The sequence below is a fragment of the Typopeltis vanoorti genome, chromosome 5 (assembly GCF_054136105.1).
Source record: "Typopeltis vanoorti isolate ZY-2024b chromosome 5, IOZ_Tvanoo_1.0, whole genome shotgun sequence".
NCBI lineage: Eukaryota > Metazoa > Arthropoda > Arachnida > Uropygi > Thelyphonidae > Typopeltis > Typopeltis vanoorti.
In genome coordinates, this window is record NC_143553.1 from 2,994,663 (window position 1) to 3,010,682 (window position 16,020).

General features: G+C 35.9%; 1 protein-coding gene across 2 annotated transcripts in view; it reads right to left on the reverse strand.

Moving 5' to 3' along the window:
- The window catches only part of LOC150106190 (uncharacterized), a 303,918-nt gene that overhangs the window by 24,267 nt on the left and 263,631 nt on the right, over nucleotides 1-16,020 (reverse strand). For both annotated transcript variants that reach the window (XM_090393027.1, XM_090393028.1), the window contains 2 exons: nucleotides 11,469-11,607; nucleotides 2,942-3,104 (listed from right to left, as the gene is read on the reverse strand). In XM_090393027.1, coding sequence (XP_090249153.1) covers nucleotides 2,942-3,104; nucleotides 11,469-11,607 — 302 coding nt within the window. The remainder of the gene's footprint in view (nucleotides 1-2,941; nucleotides 3,105-11,468; nucleotides 11,608-16,020) is intronic.

Below are 16,020 nucleotides of genomic sequence, written 5' to 3' on the forward strand. Positions count from 1 at the left end.
GGTTATGCATGGAATAGCATATCGGGTAAATGGCCTCCACGGCTTTGCTGGCACATACGCACTCTTTTGTCGAAATTTTCCATGACCGTTTTGCATAAATGTGGCTGAATTTCGTTGATACAGTGCTCAATTTCCTCCTTCAAGGCGTGGGTGGTCGTGGGCTTGTTGGCATAAACCTTAGACTTCAAAAAACCCCAAAGAAAAAAGTCCAATGGCGTTAAGTCACATGATCTGGGCGGCCAATTCTAATCACCAAAACGGGAAATTACACGACCAGGAAATGACTCATGCAGTAATTGAATTGTTTCTCGGGCTGTGTGGCATGTGGCACCGTCTTGTTGAAACCACGTCATCCACATCCATATCTTGCAATTTAGGCACAAAAAAACTAGATTATTATGTCGCGATAGCGAGCACCATTAACTGTTATTGCCTTACCAGCCGCATTTTCGAAGAAGAATGGACCGATGTTGCCTCCAGCCCAAAATCTGCACCAAACAGTGACACATTGTGGATGCATTTGTTTCTCAACAATCACTCGTGGATTTTCTGAACCCCAAATGCGACAATTTTGTCGATTAACGAAGCCATCAAGATGAAAATGAGGCCTCATCGCTGAAGATGATTTTGTTCGAAAAATAAGCATCCACTTGTTGTTCCATAATCCATTCAATGAACTCTCTTTGCTGTGTATGGTCAGTAGGCTTCAGTTCTTGAGTCAATTGAACTTTGTAAGCATAAAGATGCAAATCTTTCGTGAGAATATGCTGTAGAGAGCTTCTCGAAATGCCCAATTCAAGACCATGGTGCCGAATTGATGTTCCTGGACTCTCGACAACACTCTCACGAACTGCTTCGATGTTTTCTGTTGAACGACTTGTTGAAGGACGGCCAGGGTACATAAGATCACTAATTGATCCAGTTTCCTTGAATTTTTTAATTAATCTTTTCACAGTTGATGAAGTTAAATCACTATTCCGACCATATTTTGTACGAAAATTGCGAACTGTAGCTGCCAAACCTTCATTATTTTTAAAATACTGATTAACAATGAAAATGCATTGTTCTTTCGTGTAGCGATCCATTTTTAATAACCCTGAACTGTCAGCTGTCACGCTGTCTTTTTTTCCTCTCGTTGGCAACACTTTACCGCACAAATGGTGCTAAATTTAAATCTTGTGTGAATTTTGGGACACCCTTTATGAAGAGCCAAAGGCTTCAATTTGGCGACATGAACTTATTTAAGTTAAGGGATATCATGGGAAACAATATGGGATGTAATATCCCTTAACTTAAATAAGTTCATGTTGCCGAATTGAAGCCTTTGGCTCTTCATATAATTAGTAATGGCTAGAATATTTTCGTAATCTACTAAATGAGGAGAATCTAAGAGAGAGGTGTGAGGATGGAGAGACAAATGAAGGATTGGTGCAGGACATAAGCAGAGAAGAAGTGTATTGGGCACTGAGAAAAACGAAGAATGGAAAAGCTGTGGGGGCAGACCAGATACCTGGAGAAGTGTGGAGAAGCTTGGGCTGTGAGGGCGTAGACATGTTATGGAATCTGATGAGGAAAATAGCCCAACAGGAAAAGATACCACAGGAATGGAGGCAAAGCATTCTCGTCCCAATCTACAAAGGAAAAGGAGATGTTCAAGATTGTGGCAACTATAGAAGGATTAAGCTGATGTCACACACGTTGAAGATATGGGAAAGAGTAATTGAAGGAAGGATACTGCGGGGAAACAAAAATTGGTGAAGAGCAGTTTGGATTTATGCCAGGAAGCGGGACAACAGATGCAATATTTGCGCTAAGCCAATTGATGGAGAAATATAGGCAGATGCAGGCGGAGCTACATATGGTGTTTACAGACCCGGAAAAGGTGTACGACAGAGTGGCCAGACAAGAGATATGGAGGTGTATGAGGAAGAAAGGGGGGGGGGGGTATCAGAAAAGTATGCAAGGTTGGTGAAAACTCAGGTCAGGTCTAGTGTCGGAATGACAGAGGGGTTCCCCATTGTCATAGGCTCAATCAGGGATCAACTCTGAGCCCCTACCTCTTTGATCTGGTCATGGATGTACTAGTGAAAGACGTCAAGAAGGAGGCGTCAGGGAGTATGATGTTTGCTGATGATATTGTTCTCTGCGAATCATCCAGAGAGAAGCTTGAAAAGACTCTGGAAGAGTGGAGAAAGGTATTGGAGGAGAGAGGCATGAAAATTAACCGGGTAAAGATCGAATATATGTCAACGGGGAATGACGAGGATATGATCATACGACTCCAGGGTGAAAGGTTAACTTCAGAGAAGAAATTCAAGTACCTTGGGTCAGTCGTCAAGAGGAATGGTGACCTGGATGAGGAAAAAGCACCGAATAACATGCGGCTGGATGAACTGGAGGAAGATGAGCAACAAGAGAGTGAGTTGTAAGATGAAAGGAAAGCTGTAGCAGATGGTGGTGAGGCCAGCAATGCTCCATGGCACGGAGACGTGGCCAATAACAAAGGCACAGGAGAGGAAGATGGAGAGGTGACGAAGATGCAGATGTTGAGATGGATGAGTGGTGTGACAAAGAAGGACAGGATAAGGAATGACTACATCAGAGGGACGATCGGTAAGAAGGTACAAGAAAGCAGGCTGAGGTGGCTCAGTCACATAGAGAGGAGTATGTTGGTAAACGAGTGGAGCGTATGGAGGTGGAGGGAAAGAGGAAAAGAGGCAGGCTCAAATTCAGATGGAGGGATAAGGTGGCAGAGGATCTTAGGGAGAAAGGATGGAGTCGGGAAGATGCCCTGGACTGGAGAATCTGGAAGAAGAAGATTAAAGATGTGAACGCCAACCCCGTTTAACATGGGATAAGGCATAGCGAAAGAAGAAGAAGATAAAAGCAGAAATCCTGCATATCAATTTAAGCTAAAGCAAATAAACAAAGACTTTCTTACTTTATATATCCATGTAAAAATGGGCAGGTAATGCCCTTAAAACATGAACCTTCTTCCCAAAAACGGCATGTGATACTTGCTAAATCATGAGAAAATCTACAATCACTGCGGCGACAATTTCCTTCAAGATAAAAACTGCAAGGTCGTTTCTGAGGAGGTGATTCTAGAAATAAAATGATTACAGTTCAAAAAATATAAAACTTGAGAAACTGGTGTTCATTTCATATTATATTGTAAAATATTCACGAATTCAAGATATCAACATAAAATCCAATCTGAAGCAGAGGTTTTGTTGCTTTTCTAGAGATGTATTTAACTAACACATCAAAAGCAATTTAAAATAGTTAACTGATCATGTAAGAGAAGATCAATGAATGTGCTTAATACATCTCTCCAAACAGTGAAAGAATTTTTAAATTGTTAAAAATAATATAATCAAGCTACAGCAATATTTGTTATAACAGGCGGCAATACAATCAACTCTTCTTACAGTAAATCCAAAGAGAGAAAAGTCTCTCTTAGCATACATATTTTAAGGAGGTTAACTACTCAAGCATTTCCAAAGCAGCTGTTATAATTTTATTTAATGTTATTGATATATAACATTGACATCAGACAATGAACTGGCATGAGCTCTGAGGGACTGTTCAGAGTGGGCTCAGGATTGCTCAAAATTTACCAAGGTGGTTGCTGACCTCCGAAAGGAGATGGCACTCAAAGAAGAAGAAGAAAACATATAACAAAACTTATTTTTTAGTTTGGGTTATCAACAAACAGAAGTATTTTATCAGCTTATAAATTGAAGAAAACATTTTCTAAATTTTACAGTCAATAAACAATCAGGAGATGCAAAATGTGATGTAAAATTCATATTCTAGTCCGCATGGAAACCCACAGCTGTTTCTTACCATTAATGCAACTTTATTATTATTATTATTTTTTTTTGGTACACTCGTCAAAACAAACAATTTAATTTATGTTACAGGATTTTTATTCATAATTATTGAAGAGAACCTCCCTCGAGTCTGAAAACTCATCACAGGAGATCCATACAATCTTCTCTCATACCTCTCCTTGAATGCATTCACTGACTTTTTAAAGCACTTTACAACAGAATCTGACAACCCATTCCAATCATTCATTCACCACTTTATATTTATAATAAGGCGCAAACTTTGTTTGCTTACACTTGGATAAAGGATTAAACCAAGTATATAATTTCGTAGTATCTTTAATTTATAGTATAACCAAGTGAAAAAAATTCCAACAACTTTCTCAAATCAAGAACAATTTAATAATAAGGTGTCACACCTTTTGACAACTAGTATATAAAAATATGACTTTTGCATAACTTCAACCTTTGTATCACTTTTCGGTCTGGCTCCTACTGAAAAGACCTCAATAAAGGTTGAAACCGGTCTGGGTACCCATAATGCATAGCATTATATGAGGGTGGGCTGAAAAGATCTCGGGCTAAAAGTGAAAAAGCAATTTATAATTTCAAAGTTATTTTTCAACATAATCTCCCTTCAGACTAATACAATTATTCCAGTGCCATTACCCCATTCCTGTAGTGATTCTCAGTAAGATCTGCAAAATACCCCTCTACAGCTACAATATCATTTGACTCGAAGAAAAATTCTGACCAGTGAGGAAGAGGTTTAGTTTTGGGAAGAGACAGAAGTCAGAGGAAGCCAAATCTGGGGAATAGGGTGGATGTTCCAACAATTCATAGTGCAGATCCCATAATTTTCCCATTGCCAACACACTTTTGTGGCAGGTGCATTGTCTTAATGAAAGATGATTTTTTTTTCTTCTGCAAACTGGGTCTTTTCTTTGGAATTTTTTCATCTAGCCAGGTTAAAAGATCAGAATAATATTCCCAGGTAATTGTTTTAACCTTATCAAGATAATTAATAAACAAAATGCCTTTAGCATCCCAAAACACTGATGCCATGACCTTTCCTGCTGATGGAACCGACTCTGTCTTCTTTGGTGCTGAACAACTGGATTCTGTCCACTGTTTTGCTGTTTGGATTCTGGTGGGTAATGGTGAATCCAAGTCTCATCCATAGTAATAAATCGATGCACAAAATCAGTTTTATACTTGTTAAAAACTCTAAGCACTGTTCAGAGATTTTCATGTGAGTGCATTTTTGGTCTGCTGTGAGCAAGGGCGGCACCCATCTTGCGCAAAGCTTTTTCATTTTGCAATTCTTCATGCAAAATATATCCGATGTTCTTTTGAAATGCCTATAGTCTCAGCAATTTCACACACTTTTGACTTGCCGGTCATCCAATACCATATCGTGCACCGAATCAATGATTTCTGGTGTTGTTACACTTTTTGGATATCCTTCACGTGGATCATCTTCAAAAGCTGGTACGACCACGTTTAAACTCGGCAGCCCATTCTTAATTGTCCAAAACAAAGGAGAAGCGTGCCCATAAACTTTTATGGGCACGCTTCTATTCACTACACAACTTTTATGACAGATAACCAACTAACTTGGATAAAAAATCTTGCTGATAGTGTTGCCATCTATGATCGAGGCTGAGAACTTTTCAGACCACCATTGTACACCCACAAATCTTCAACCTATTCTCCTGAGTTGTATTCCATACACCTACCACCAACTTGGTCACAGTGCTTCTAGATCTTCTCCACCTCCTACTCATACCCAAGAAATCCAGTGAGCAGACCTTTGCACAGTAAGATAGGATCTTACAAGGCCCTATGAAGAGGTATAATAACCTGCTTATCTCTGCTTGTCAAGGTATTGTTCAATAACCAAGTAATCTGATGCGTTTTTTTAACCACTTTTATAATACATCCTCTAAGCATCAACTAACGTTCTCCAAATTCCTGGAGTACAGTTCCATTAATATAGTATACAGCTGGTAATCCTCCTCCTCCACCCCCAAATGCATAACCTTACACTTTGTTACATTAAACTGATATCCATTCTACATTGCTCATTCTGCCAATCTATTTATATCATACTACAAATCTTTTATATAAAAATATAAGCAAAGCTTTATGTTATGGAGCACCAAAGATAAAAATGTGTCTTTTAATGTAGCTCTATTTTTTTTTTTCCCATCACCACCGAATTCCTGACATGTACCCTCAATGGGTACAGGATATGATAGTACCACATGAAAAATTTACATCATTACTAACTTCCTATCTACAATTTTCCTCCAAATCAGTCTGTTGCCTGTCAAGACTCCAACATTATCAGATCTTATATTTCTACCTTCTAAGGCACATTTTACCATATCAATCCACCTATATCTTGGTGGATTGATATGGTAAAATGGTCTTCCTCTTGGTCTTTTTCCTGCCAACCTGACAGAGAACACTTGTTTTTGCTAATCTTTCCTCTCCCATTTAAGTGACCATACCACCTGAGATTAGCTCTGCTAACACATTCCTGGATGCTATTTTTTTTATTATTAAAAATAAAATAAAAATTTAATGAAGTGATCATAGGCAAACTATCATCATCTGGTCTGTTCTGGGACTTCTGTAGTTGGATTGCAAGCTTTCTATATGGATGCACACTACGTGTGGTGGTGGATGGTTTCTTATCTTCCCACCATTCAACTAATGCTGAGGTTCCATAAGATTCTGTCCTCTCACCAACTCTCTTCCTGCTATATATATCAATGCCTTACTTATCAATGACTTACTAAAAGTGTAAAAATAATAGGAAACTATTAAAAGATGAGAATAAATCATGTAATGAATGATGTGATATGATTAGTAAATACACTATAGAACTTGTAAAATTTAAAAATGAAAAATATTAAAAGAACTCTCTCACCTCTGATTTTCAATATATATATATATATATATATATATATATATATATATATATATATAATTATAACAATCTGGAAACAGTATAACCCATTTAGTATACAAATAACCCACAAATGTAGATAGATATACTACTATTTGCAGATAATCAAATATAATATTAGCTATATCAGAAGATAATTTACAAAGATCATTAAATGATATCTCAAAACAATATAATATGAAAATATCTAAAGAAAAAAAAAAAACTAATGGCATTCAAAGGAGAAAAACCAATAAAAAGTAAAATAGTGATAGATAATAAAATATTAGAACAAGAAAATACTTTCAAATACTGGATGTGATTTACCATACGAAGAAGGAAAAGAGAGACACTAAAATATGAAACTTTGACAAAATAAATAACATAATAAGTAATATATTTAAGCCATCCATTTACAAAAACACACTAGAATCATACTATATGATGTCTTGTCAAAACTAACTTTGCTATACAGAAGTGAAACATGGACCATAAAAAGGAAAGATGAAAAATGGATTCAAACAGAAGAAATTTCTCAGAAAAACAGCTGGATATACCAAGGACCATAAAACAAATGAAGAAATTTCACAATCCCATAAGACAATATAAACAAAAATTGGATAGAATATTTAAAACAAATGGACAACAGCACACTACCAAAAATATTATACGGATATAAAACAAGCGGGAAAAATTGGAAGAGATGCCATGAGACCGGAACAGGCCACCTGGCCTAAAATCCATGTTACGAAGAAGAAGAGAAGAAACCAGAACATAAAAATTGTAAAGGATACAAAATGAATGTAAAGGCCTTGAAAGTGAAACATAAAAATATATGATTTAAGATGAAATTGATTTATGGGGTGAATTAAGGCCATTTATAATAATTAAAATTATAAATCCTAGGATGTTTGTTTGTCAAAACTGTTGGTCTTTTAGGTGAATGTAATAGCTCTCATAAGTCAAAATGGGCTCTAACATCATGAAATTTGAGTAGCAATCTTGAGAGAAAGTCTACCAACATACAGGATGAAAACAAGTTCTGAAGAGAAGGCTGGGATTAGGTTATGCAGGAGGATTAGAGAATAGTATTCTTTGTAACATATGCTGCTCACAAGTAGTTGGAGTAGAGAATGTGATTCTTCCTTTAGTTTGTCTACATCTTGTAACAGAGATCGCCCTTTTCTTTAACGTATGTGTAATGGTGCAAAGAGGATGAATGTAGGTAATGACCTGTATGAGTGTAATAAATTAAGTTTAATCCTTTATCCAAGTGTAAGCAAACAAAGTTTGTGCATGAAGGATCTTCAGGACTGAGTCAACTCGTGGTAAAGGTGGACTAAGCTCTCATCACTTGTCTTAGTATCTCCCATAATGCAAAGCAGCATATCTTGTGGACATGTATATAATGTCCACAAGATATGCTGGACATGTATATAAATGCTTGTGGACATGTATATAAATGCTATGCATTAAGGGAAGGACCACTACCCAGACCGGTTTCAACCTTTATTGAGGTCTTGTCAGTGGGAGCCAGACCCAAAGGTGGTGATACTAAGGTGGAAGTAATGAAGAAGTCATATTTACTTATACGAGTTGCCAAAAGGTGTCTCACCTTATTATTAAATTACTCTGGATTAGAGAAAGATGTTGGAGGTTTTTTCCCACTTGGTTAGACTATAATAAATTTAGTTTAATCCTTTATCCAAGTGTAAGCAAACAAAGTTTGCACCTGAAGTATCTTCAGGACCGAGGAAAAAAACTTCCAACACCTATATGAGTGGACTTGCGGTATACACTAAGATAGAAGCTTCTCATCGGTTCCAATAGTTTTCCAGTTAGGTATTTCATTAATTGCCCTTTTAATTTTTTCATCTGGTATCTCTGGTCCAAGACTTTCTCTCTCAACTTCATGTTCTGGTTTCACTATTCTTATTTTCTCCATTATATTAGTCTTCAAGATATTCCTTCCATCTCTCTCTCTCTCTCTCTCTGCTATTTCTTTGTAATTTTATGAATAAATAATTTTACATTTTTGTCACACACTACTTTGCTTTATGTTTTGGGATTATAGGTATACACAGCAATTATTCAATATGCCTCGTCAGCTCTTCTTGCTTTTAATTTATATTCACCTTCTTTACATATTTCTTCTATCCAGTTTTCCTTTGCTTTTATCTTAATCTTGTTCCTTAGTTTTCGATATTGTTCTTTACCCTGCTTTATATCATTCTTCTATTTAATTATCTCATTTGGAATTTTGTAAATCTTAATGCTTTTGTCTGCTGATCTTTAACCAAAAGATAAGCAGACAACCCAGCCAGTCTTTCTCAGCATGCAATCTGTTTCTTTTTTTAAATTCATTTTTATATTACTTATAAGCTGGAATATTCATCTGGAATCTACTAACCAGAGGAAAGCAAGGCTTTATCCAACCATCCAACTACTGTTGCATTCCTCTCACCTCAGTATTTTCAAAAGTCATGGAAAAATGAATGCATAAGTTTCTGTGGTTCAGCAGTTCTGTAGATGGCTCCTGGTATTGAGACTAGGATTTAAGATAAATAACAAGTTTAATAAAATATAACCCTATAATTCTTTCTTTTAGTTTACACGGTGGTCAGCATTCATAGTGAAGAATTTATTCTAACACGTGAGTTGTGTCTCTATAAATTCTTCACTATGTATAACCCTACAAGTTTCATAAGTCATCAAACTGACAACACAGGCCATTAAGTAATTTGGCAGCAAACAAAAATGTCTTATATTGATCATGATTGTTTTATAAGAAAGTTCAAGGAAGCGTCTGAAATGCTGCAGATCTCCCCCCACACAATGTAAAAAAAATCAAGGCTTAATCCTATACCAAGTTTGGTCTGCTTTCATTTGAAAAATTTTGCTGCCACGGATCTAGGATATGATATGCACAATGTTACAGAACATGACAGCAGTAACTAGCATTGTTCCAACACATATACAGTAATTAAGTTTAATTTATATGTAAGAATTGTGAAGTTCTTGATAACATCTAATATGTGTAATTAATTATTTCTGGTCTCTTTTCTGTGCAACTTTTGCTACTGACGATATAACTCTGACAACTTAAGAAACTTGAAGGGTTATATTTTATTAAACTAGTTTCTTATCTTAAAACATATGGTCTCAATACTAGAAACTATCTAGTCATGGAAAGTATTAACAACCAGCTTCTTCACCACCAGGAGACCAATCTATTCATTAGTGATCACTAATAGGGATTTTGCCATTCTCATTCTACAGCAGACCTCCTCTCTAACCTTATCCACCTTTGGATATAAGTCATGGAAAGATTTGGAGAAAACCATGTTGCTCTTGATATCTCAAATGCATTGGATCATGTCTAACATCAAGGCCTTGTTCCTACCCTCCTCTTTGGTCACTGTCATGTGTGGGTGGCTTCCAATTGCAAGATTACCCCAGGGTTCTGTACTCTCGCTTATGCACTTTCACCTTTACCTCACTCACCTGCTCTCCTTGACACAGACTTCAAATCCTATTCATAGTCATTCTATTCTGATGATAGTACTCTCCATTTCTCTATTTCTTTTGAGAAACCTTGTAGCACACCAATGATTAAGGCTTCAAAATCTCCTAAAACTAATATCTTAAACACTGATCTGCTCACTAAGTCAGGTGAAGACAACTGGCTGAATTTCAATCCTATCAAAACATAGTCCTATCTTATTACCTGCAAGAAAGATCCTACTTCATTTCCTCCTCCCTCTTACTTTTGATAATGTTCCAATATTCTTTCATTTTAACTTCTTGAGCTAACGTTCATAAGAAGTTTATCCCAGCATAAATCTAACACATCAATAGCCACCCCACCCTCTAAAAAATGGGTATTCTTTTTTATACAAAAAACTAATTCTCTCTCACTTAACTCCTAACACTATGTATCTCAAATCCAACTAAACTCATAAAATTGCTGTAACATTTGGGGTGGTATACCCAAAACCCTTGTAAGAATTCTGGAGTGTGTACAGTAGAGAGCAATTTGCTTATGTGGTGATTCATCTCAAATATAGATTCTCTTCAGTCACTTTCCCATAGGTACTCTGTTTCTGCATTATGACTTTTTTATGGGTATGTTCATGCGCACTGCTCTACTGAACTGGTCACTACCATTCCTCCACTTTCTGACAATCATGAAAAACATTGAGCAACCACTGATCAACATCACTATAGTCCAACTCCAGACATATCAATACCAATGTTTCATCATCTTCCTTCATTCAATCTATATCTGTTCTTCAGAACAGCCTTTTCCAATAATACAACCCCAGCTGTTTAAGAAATTTGTCAAGAGATTACTTCTTTCTCCATAATGCATTCATGCTGGATTGTGTCAAGCCTTATGTTGCACTACTACAGCACAAAACACATCCTGGCATGAATGTGCTAATCACTTACCCACACATCACACTGATGTGTTATAGGTTTTGTAACCTCTCGTATATGGGGTCAGTGTGTGTGTGTGTAAGCCCACCCACAGTATTAATGTACTATAGGTTTACAGAAACTTTTCATGGGTGGGAGTCGCATAATATGCATGCTGCATGTACACACACACAAAATATGTAATTTATTAGATACACTCCTCTTCTGCTCCCACCTATTCTTAATCTTATATTACTTACTGTATTTCATCCTGCACTTCTTAGGAACTTGCACATCAAATGGCTGACTTGTTTTGCGCCACTCATCTTCTAAATCAGAAGAATACAATACTTTATCTGCAGGAACTAATGGAAAAGTAGGAAGGTCTGCATCTTCTTCCTGCAAATTAAGGTGTTGCATTTAGAAATATAATTCAAAAAATAAAAATCATGAACAAAAATATTTTGCAACTGTTATCTATAATCTACATTCAACTTTACTGCATACTTTCTGTGCAAATCTAGATCAATTACCTACAAAAATACTGAAAATAACTTTTGTAGAACATGTTAAGGGCTTTTGCGATCTGGTTTAACATGGCATGCAGTAATGCATTACTACAGACCCTCTTGTGTGAACAAATGTATTTCTTAAGCAAAATGATACTTTGTATTGCAAATGGTAATGGTATGATTAGAACTTTTTGTGGGTGAGGTGCACATTTACAAATAAACATTACCATATACAACAAGAAAACAGTCTTTATACAGCTCTTGCATTTAACCTATTTTAAATAGGTTAAATGCAAGATAGGTTTTATATATATATATATAACCTATTTCTTCTTTTCTCACTATTTCAGCTTTTCCAAACTCCTAATCTTTCTCTCTTTCCCCATCATTTTCCTTGTAACAAAAACCCAAATTAGTCTATCTCCATTTCTCTTAGACCTTTCTCTATTTTATGTCTTAAATATGAGAACTGAAATTTGTGAAGGCTTAATTTGGCAATGTCATTGAGTCTTTAATGCCGCTTGTAATTCAAACAAGGTAGAATAACAACAACGGATTTCAATTTTCAAAAGATACATGATGAACACTTATGTAATACAGTACAACAGACTGTGAGATGTAATTAAAAAACAAAAAACAACTAGTGTTAAAAAAGTCCTGAATCACTACTGCATCATCTCATCTCTCCCAAATTTTAGGTAAAGGAGAAAGACAGCCATTACAGTTCAAAGTTGGGGTGATGTAGGTTCTTCATTCAGCATTCTCTTTTAACACTTAAATTTGAACAGTAGACAGGTCTTAAATCAAAAGATTCTGTATTCAGCGCAAACCTATGTTGTGTTAGACCAGACCTCTGCAGCTTATTATAGATGATAATAAGATGATGATATATGTGCCTATAGTCTTTTCTCAACAGAATGTTCTGTTTGGCCAAAGTAAATGATGCCGATCACCAGAAACTTTGCAAATACATAAAAGGGATACCACTTATCCTTGGTAGAAGGTAACAAAGAATTTGCTGACCAGAAAAAATATGGATTCTAGGTGATCATCATAACTGGTTTAGAGATTCCTGCAACATAAGGAATTGGACCTCTCCGTACAGGTTCAGAATTCTTCAAAATAGGCCTGTAAGTTAAGAATGCACCGAATCTTTTGCAGGAAGAAGGCATTTTGCTGAACAACATATTACATGTTTCAAGTTCTAGTTTGAGATCCTTAAACAAACAATATGAGATTTATACAGCAAAATTTTGATGACAGCCGTATTTTCAGAAGGATAGAATGCTGAATCATGACAATGTAATGGCCACTGAAAATAGGTTTGCAATAAACAGATGGGGTATTATTATTTATCGTATGATGGTAAAATACAGCAAGAAACATAATACACCAATTTATTTATTCTTAAGGGGTTCCCCCCTATTTCTCCACCATCCCTGAGGACTGATTGAGCCCTCCTAATGAGGGATTGAGTATGTATTTTATGACTGGAGATCAGTGCGTGTGTGTGTGTTCATGGGCTGGTTTGCTTGTTCTGAGGGATGAAAAACTTGAGTTTCTGGGTGAAAAAAACTCTCTACCTCCACATGAGACTGGCTAATCATCTTTAGTCAAAAGAGACCAGATAAAGGTATATTCCCATCCATGGCATAAGGAAGATAAAGATATCTTCCTCAAGTCATGGACAGGAATCGAACCTAGGTCTTTCCGACCAAAGGCTTCGTATATACCGACTGAGCTATGGAGGTACCAATACACCAATGCAACAGATGTATGACAACTAAAAGTTCATAAAAAAAACTTTTACATAGCAATCTGTCATAATATTATGTATATCTTGTACAGTGTCCTCAAAAGCATATATCAAGCAGTCCAGTAAAATATGGTCACTATTTTCAGAGTGATAACTACAGTCACAAGCAGAAGAGTCATCCATTTTCATTTATGTAGATGATGTTTACATCTACTATGACCAGTTCTAATACAGTTTAAGGTTGTCCAAAGATTCCGTGATAGTCCAAATCCAGGTAGTTTAGATGTAGGGTCCGATATAGCTAATCTGGGATTGTTATTGTGTTGAAGCCATTTATCTTTCGATATCAGTCAAGCTAAAAGACATCTGGCTTCACCCTGAACATGTTCTACCCTCTTTCCTAACTAAAATTAATAGCCTACATCTCTGCATCAATTTCATCATGGAGACAGAATAGGATGCAAATTAGCCATCTTGGACATCTTCCTCTCATGCTCTTTTTCTGGTGAACTGAATACCTATGTTTATCATAAACCGTTCTCCAGTTATATTCAGCAAGATTTGGCACACTATTCTACCCAAAAAAAATGGGCATAATAAAAACATTAATGAATAGATTTCATTAATGTTTCATTAATGAAACAATTGGGGCAAACAGCATTAATTCATTAATGCTGTTTGCCCCAATCCTCATGATCTTAAACTAGAACTTGGCATTTTCTAACTTAGTATGCAACAGAATGCCTTCTCCTTACAGAATATTCAGTGCATCCTGAATTCTTACAAGCCAATTTCTCAAGAATCCTGAATCCATCTAGACAGTTCCAATTCCTTGTGTTGCTGAAATCTCTGAACCAAGTTCAAGGATCCTCAAGAAATCTAATCTAGTGGCCACATTAATATCTAGTCAACGTGGACTTTGATAATGCCTCTGTAGCACAATTGGAAGAACAGTGGAAAACACTATGCCCTTCAATTGGAAAAGACCTGGGTTCAATTTTTGTCATGACAAGAGAATCCTTATATGGTATTTTGCAATTGAAGGTGAGTTAGTCAGTCTCATACAGATGTAGCAGGGTTTTTCCTCCCAAAAACTCGGGATTTTCATCCTGCATACAGACAAATCGCCCTTCAGAACATATGCAATTTACAGACAAAAAATGCTGTTGTTGGCGATAATGAGTGGAAGATGATGTTGATGATAGTAGTGTCATAATAGGAGAATTGAGTGGCAGTGGAGAGGGTGAGATGTATTTGGCAAAGTAGAGTAGATTGCCCTCCCACGATGAGTCCTTGGACTCCCTGAAGGTGTCATGTAATAATAATAATACTAGGTTTCAGAGACACATGTTTTACTGGTCATAAGAGTATTCTGTATGTTATAATTTTTGTATTCCTTGAGATCAACTCTGTTTGTAGAAAGAATAAATACATTTTTGGATCCTAAGTATGTAAAACTATATACAATTTCTTTTATAGTAACGATTTCTCTTTGAGAATAACTACCAGCAGAAACTTTCCCAGTTATGAATATATCCCCCACACTTACTTGATTAATCTATAGATGAAATATATTTTTTTGTGATGCCTCAAAACTGAAAAGTTCCCTATATCACTGATTGTGTCCTTTCTATATCAACATAACCATTTTTTGTAGAATTTGTAATAACTTCTAAAAGACATTTTCTATGTTATATACAATATATACACAGAAACACAAGGTAAAAGTGTTATTTATTAAATAGACTGCCATATATTTCACTCTGAAATTAACAGACTATCGTTAGTGGTGTAAAAACAGTTTTTACCAGGTAGAAGGCAAACAATTGATTTATTCGAAATAGAACGAGTCGTATGAAGTTAAATCAGCAATAGCATTATGCTTTCACTGAAGAAAAGGTTAATCACAAAAGCATAAAAAAATTGCTTATATGCATATATATAATTTATAATATCATACTAAACAGATCATCAGGTAGATGTAGTCTAGTTGGTTTTTTAAGACCTTATGTCTTTATAAAATATCATTACTTGTCTTAATTAGTAAAAAAAAAAATTAATGATGTGTTATTAGAATCAAATTTTCCCATATTTTTGATAAGGATAGGTAGTCATTCCGATTCAAGTAAGGTCGGTGAAGCAAGGTCTCAAAGAAAAAAAAAAGTTCATTCAAAATATGTCTAAAAACGTATTTTGCATGAACGCCGAGGGTTTTATGGTCTACCAATGATCCATAAGAAAAACATTCCTCTCCTTCCAGTTGTAGGCTGCACTGATTCATCTAAGTATTACGCAGCCAAATATTTAGCAAACTTACTGAAATCACATATAGGCAAGTCTCGCTCTTTTTTAAAAACTCTTTGGATTTCTTAGACAAATTTAAAAAATGTCTCCATACAACCTACTGATCTTATGGTGAGCTTCGATGTAGAATCCCTATTTACAAACATACCTCTCAAAGATACTTCACAACTACTTTCTGAAATATTCCCACAAGATATGGTAAAACTGTTCGAATTCATGATACATTCTGGATACTTCGTT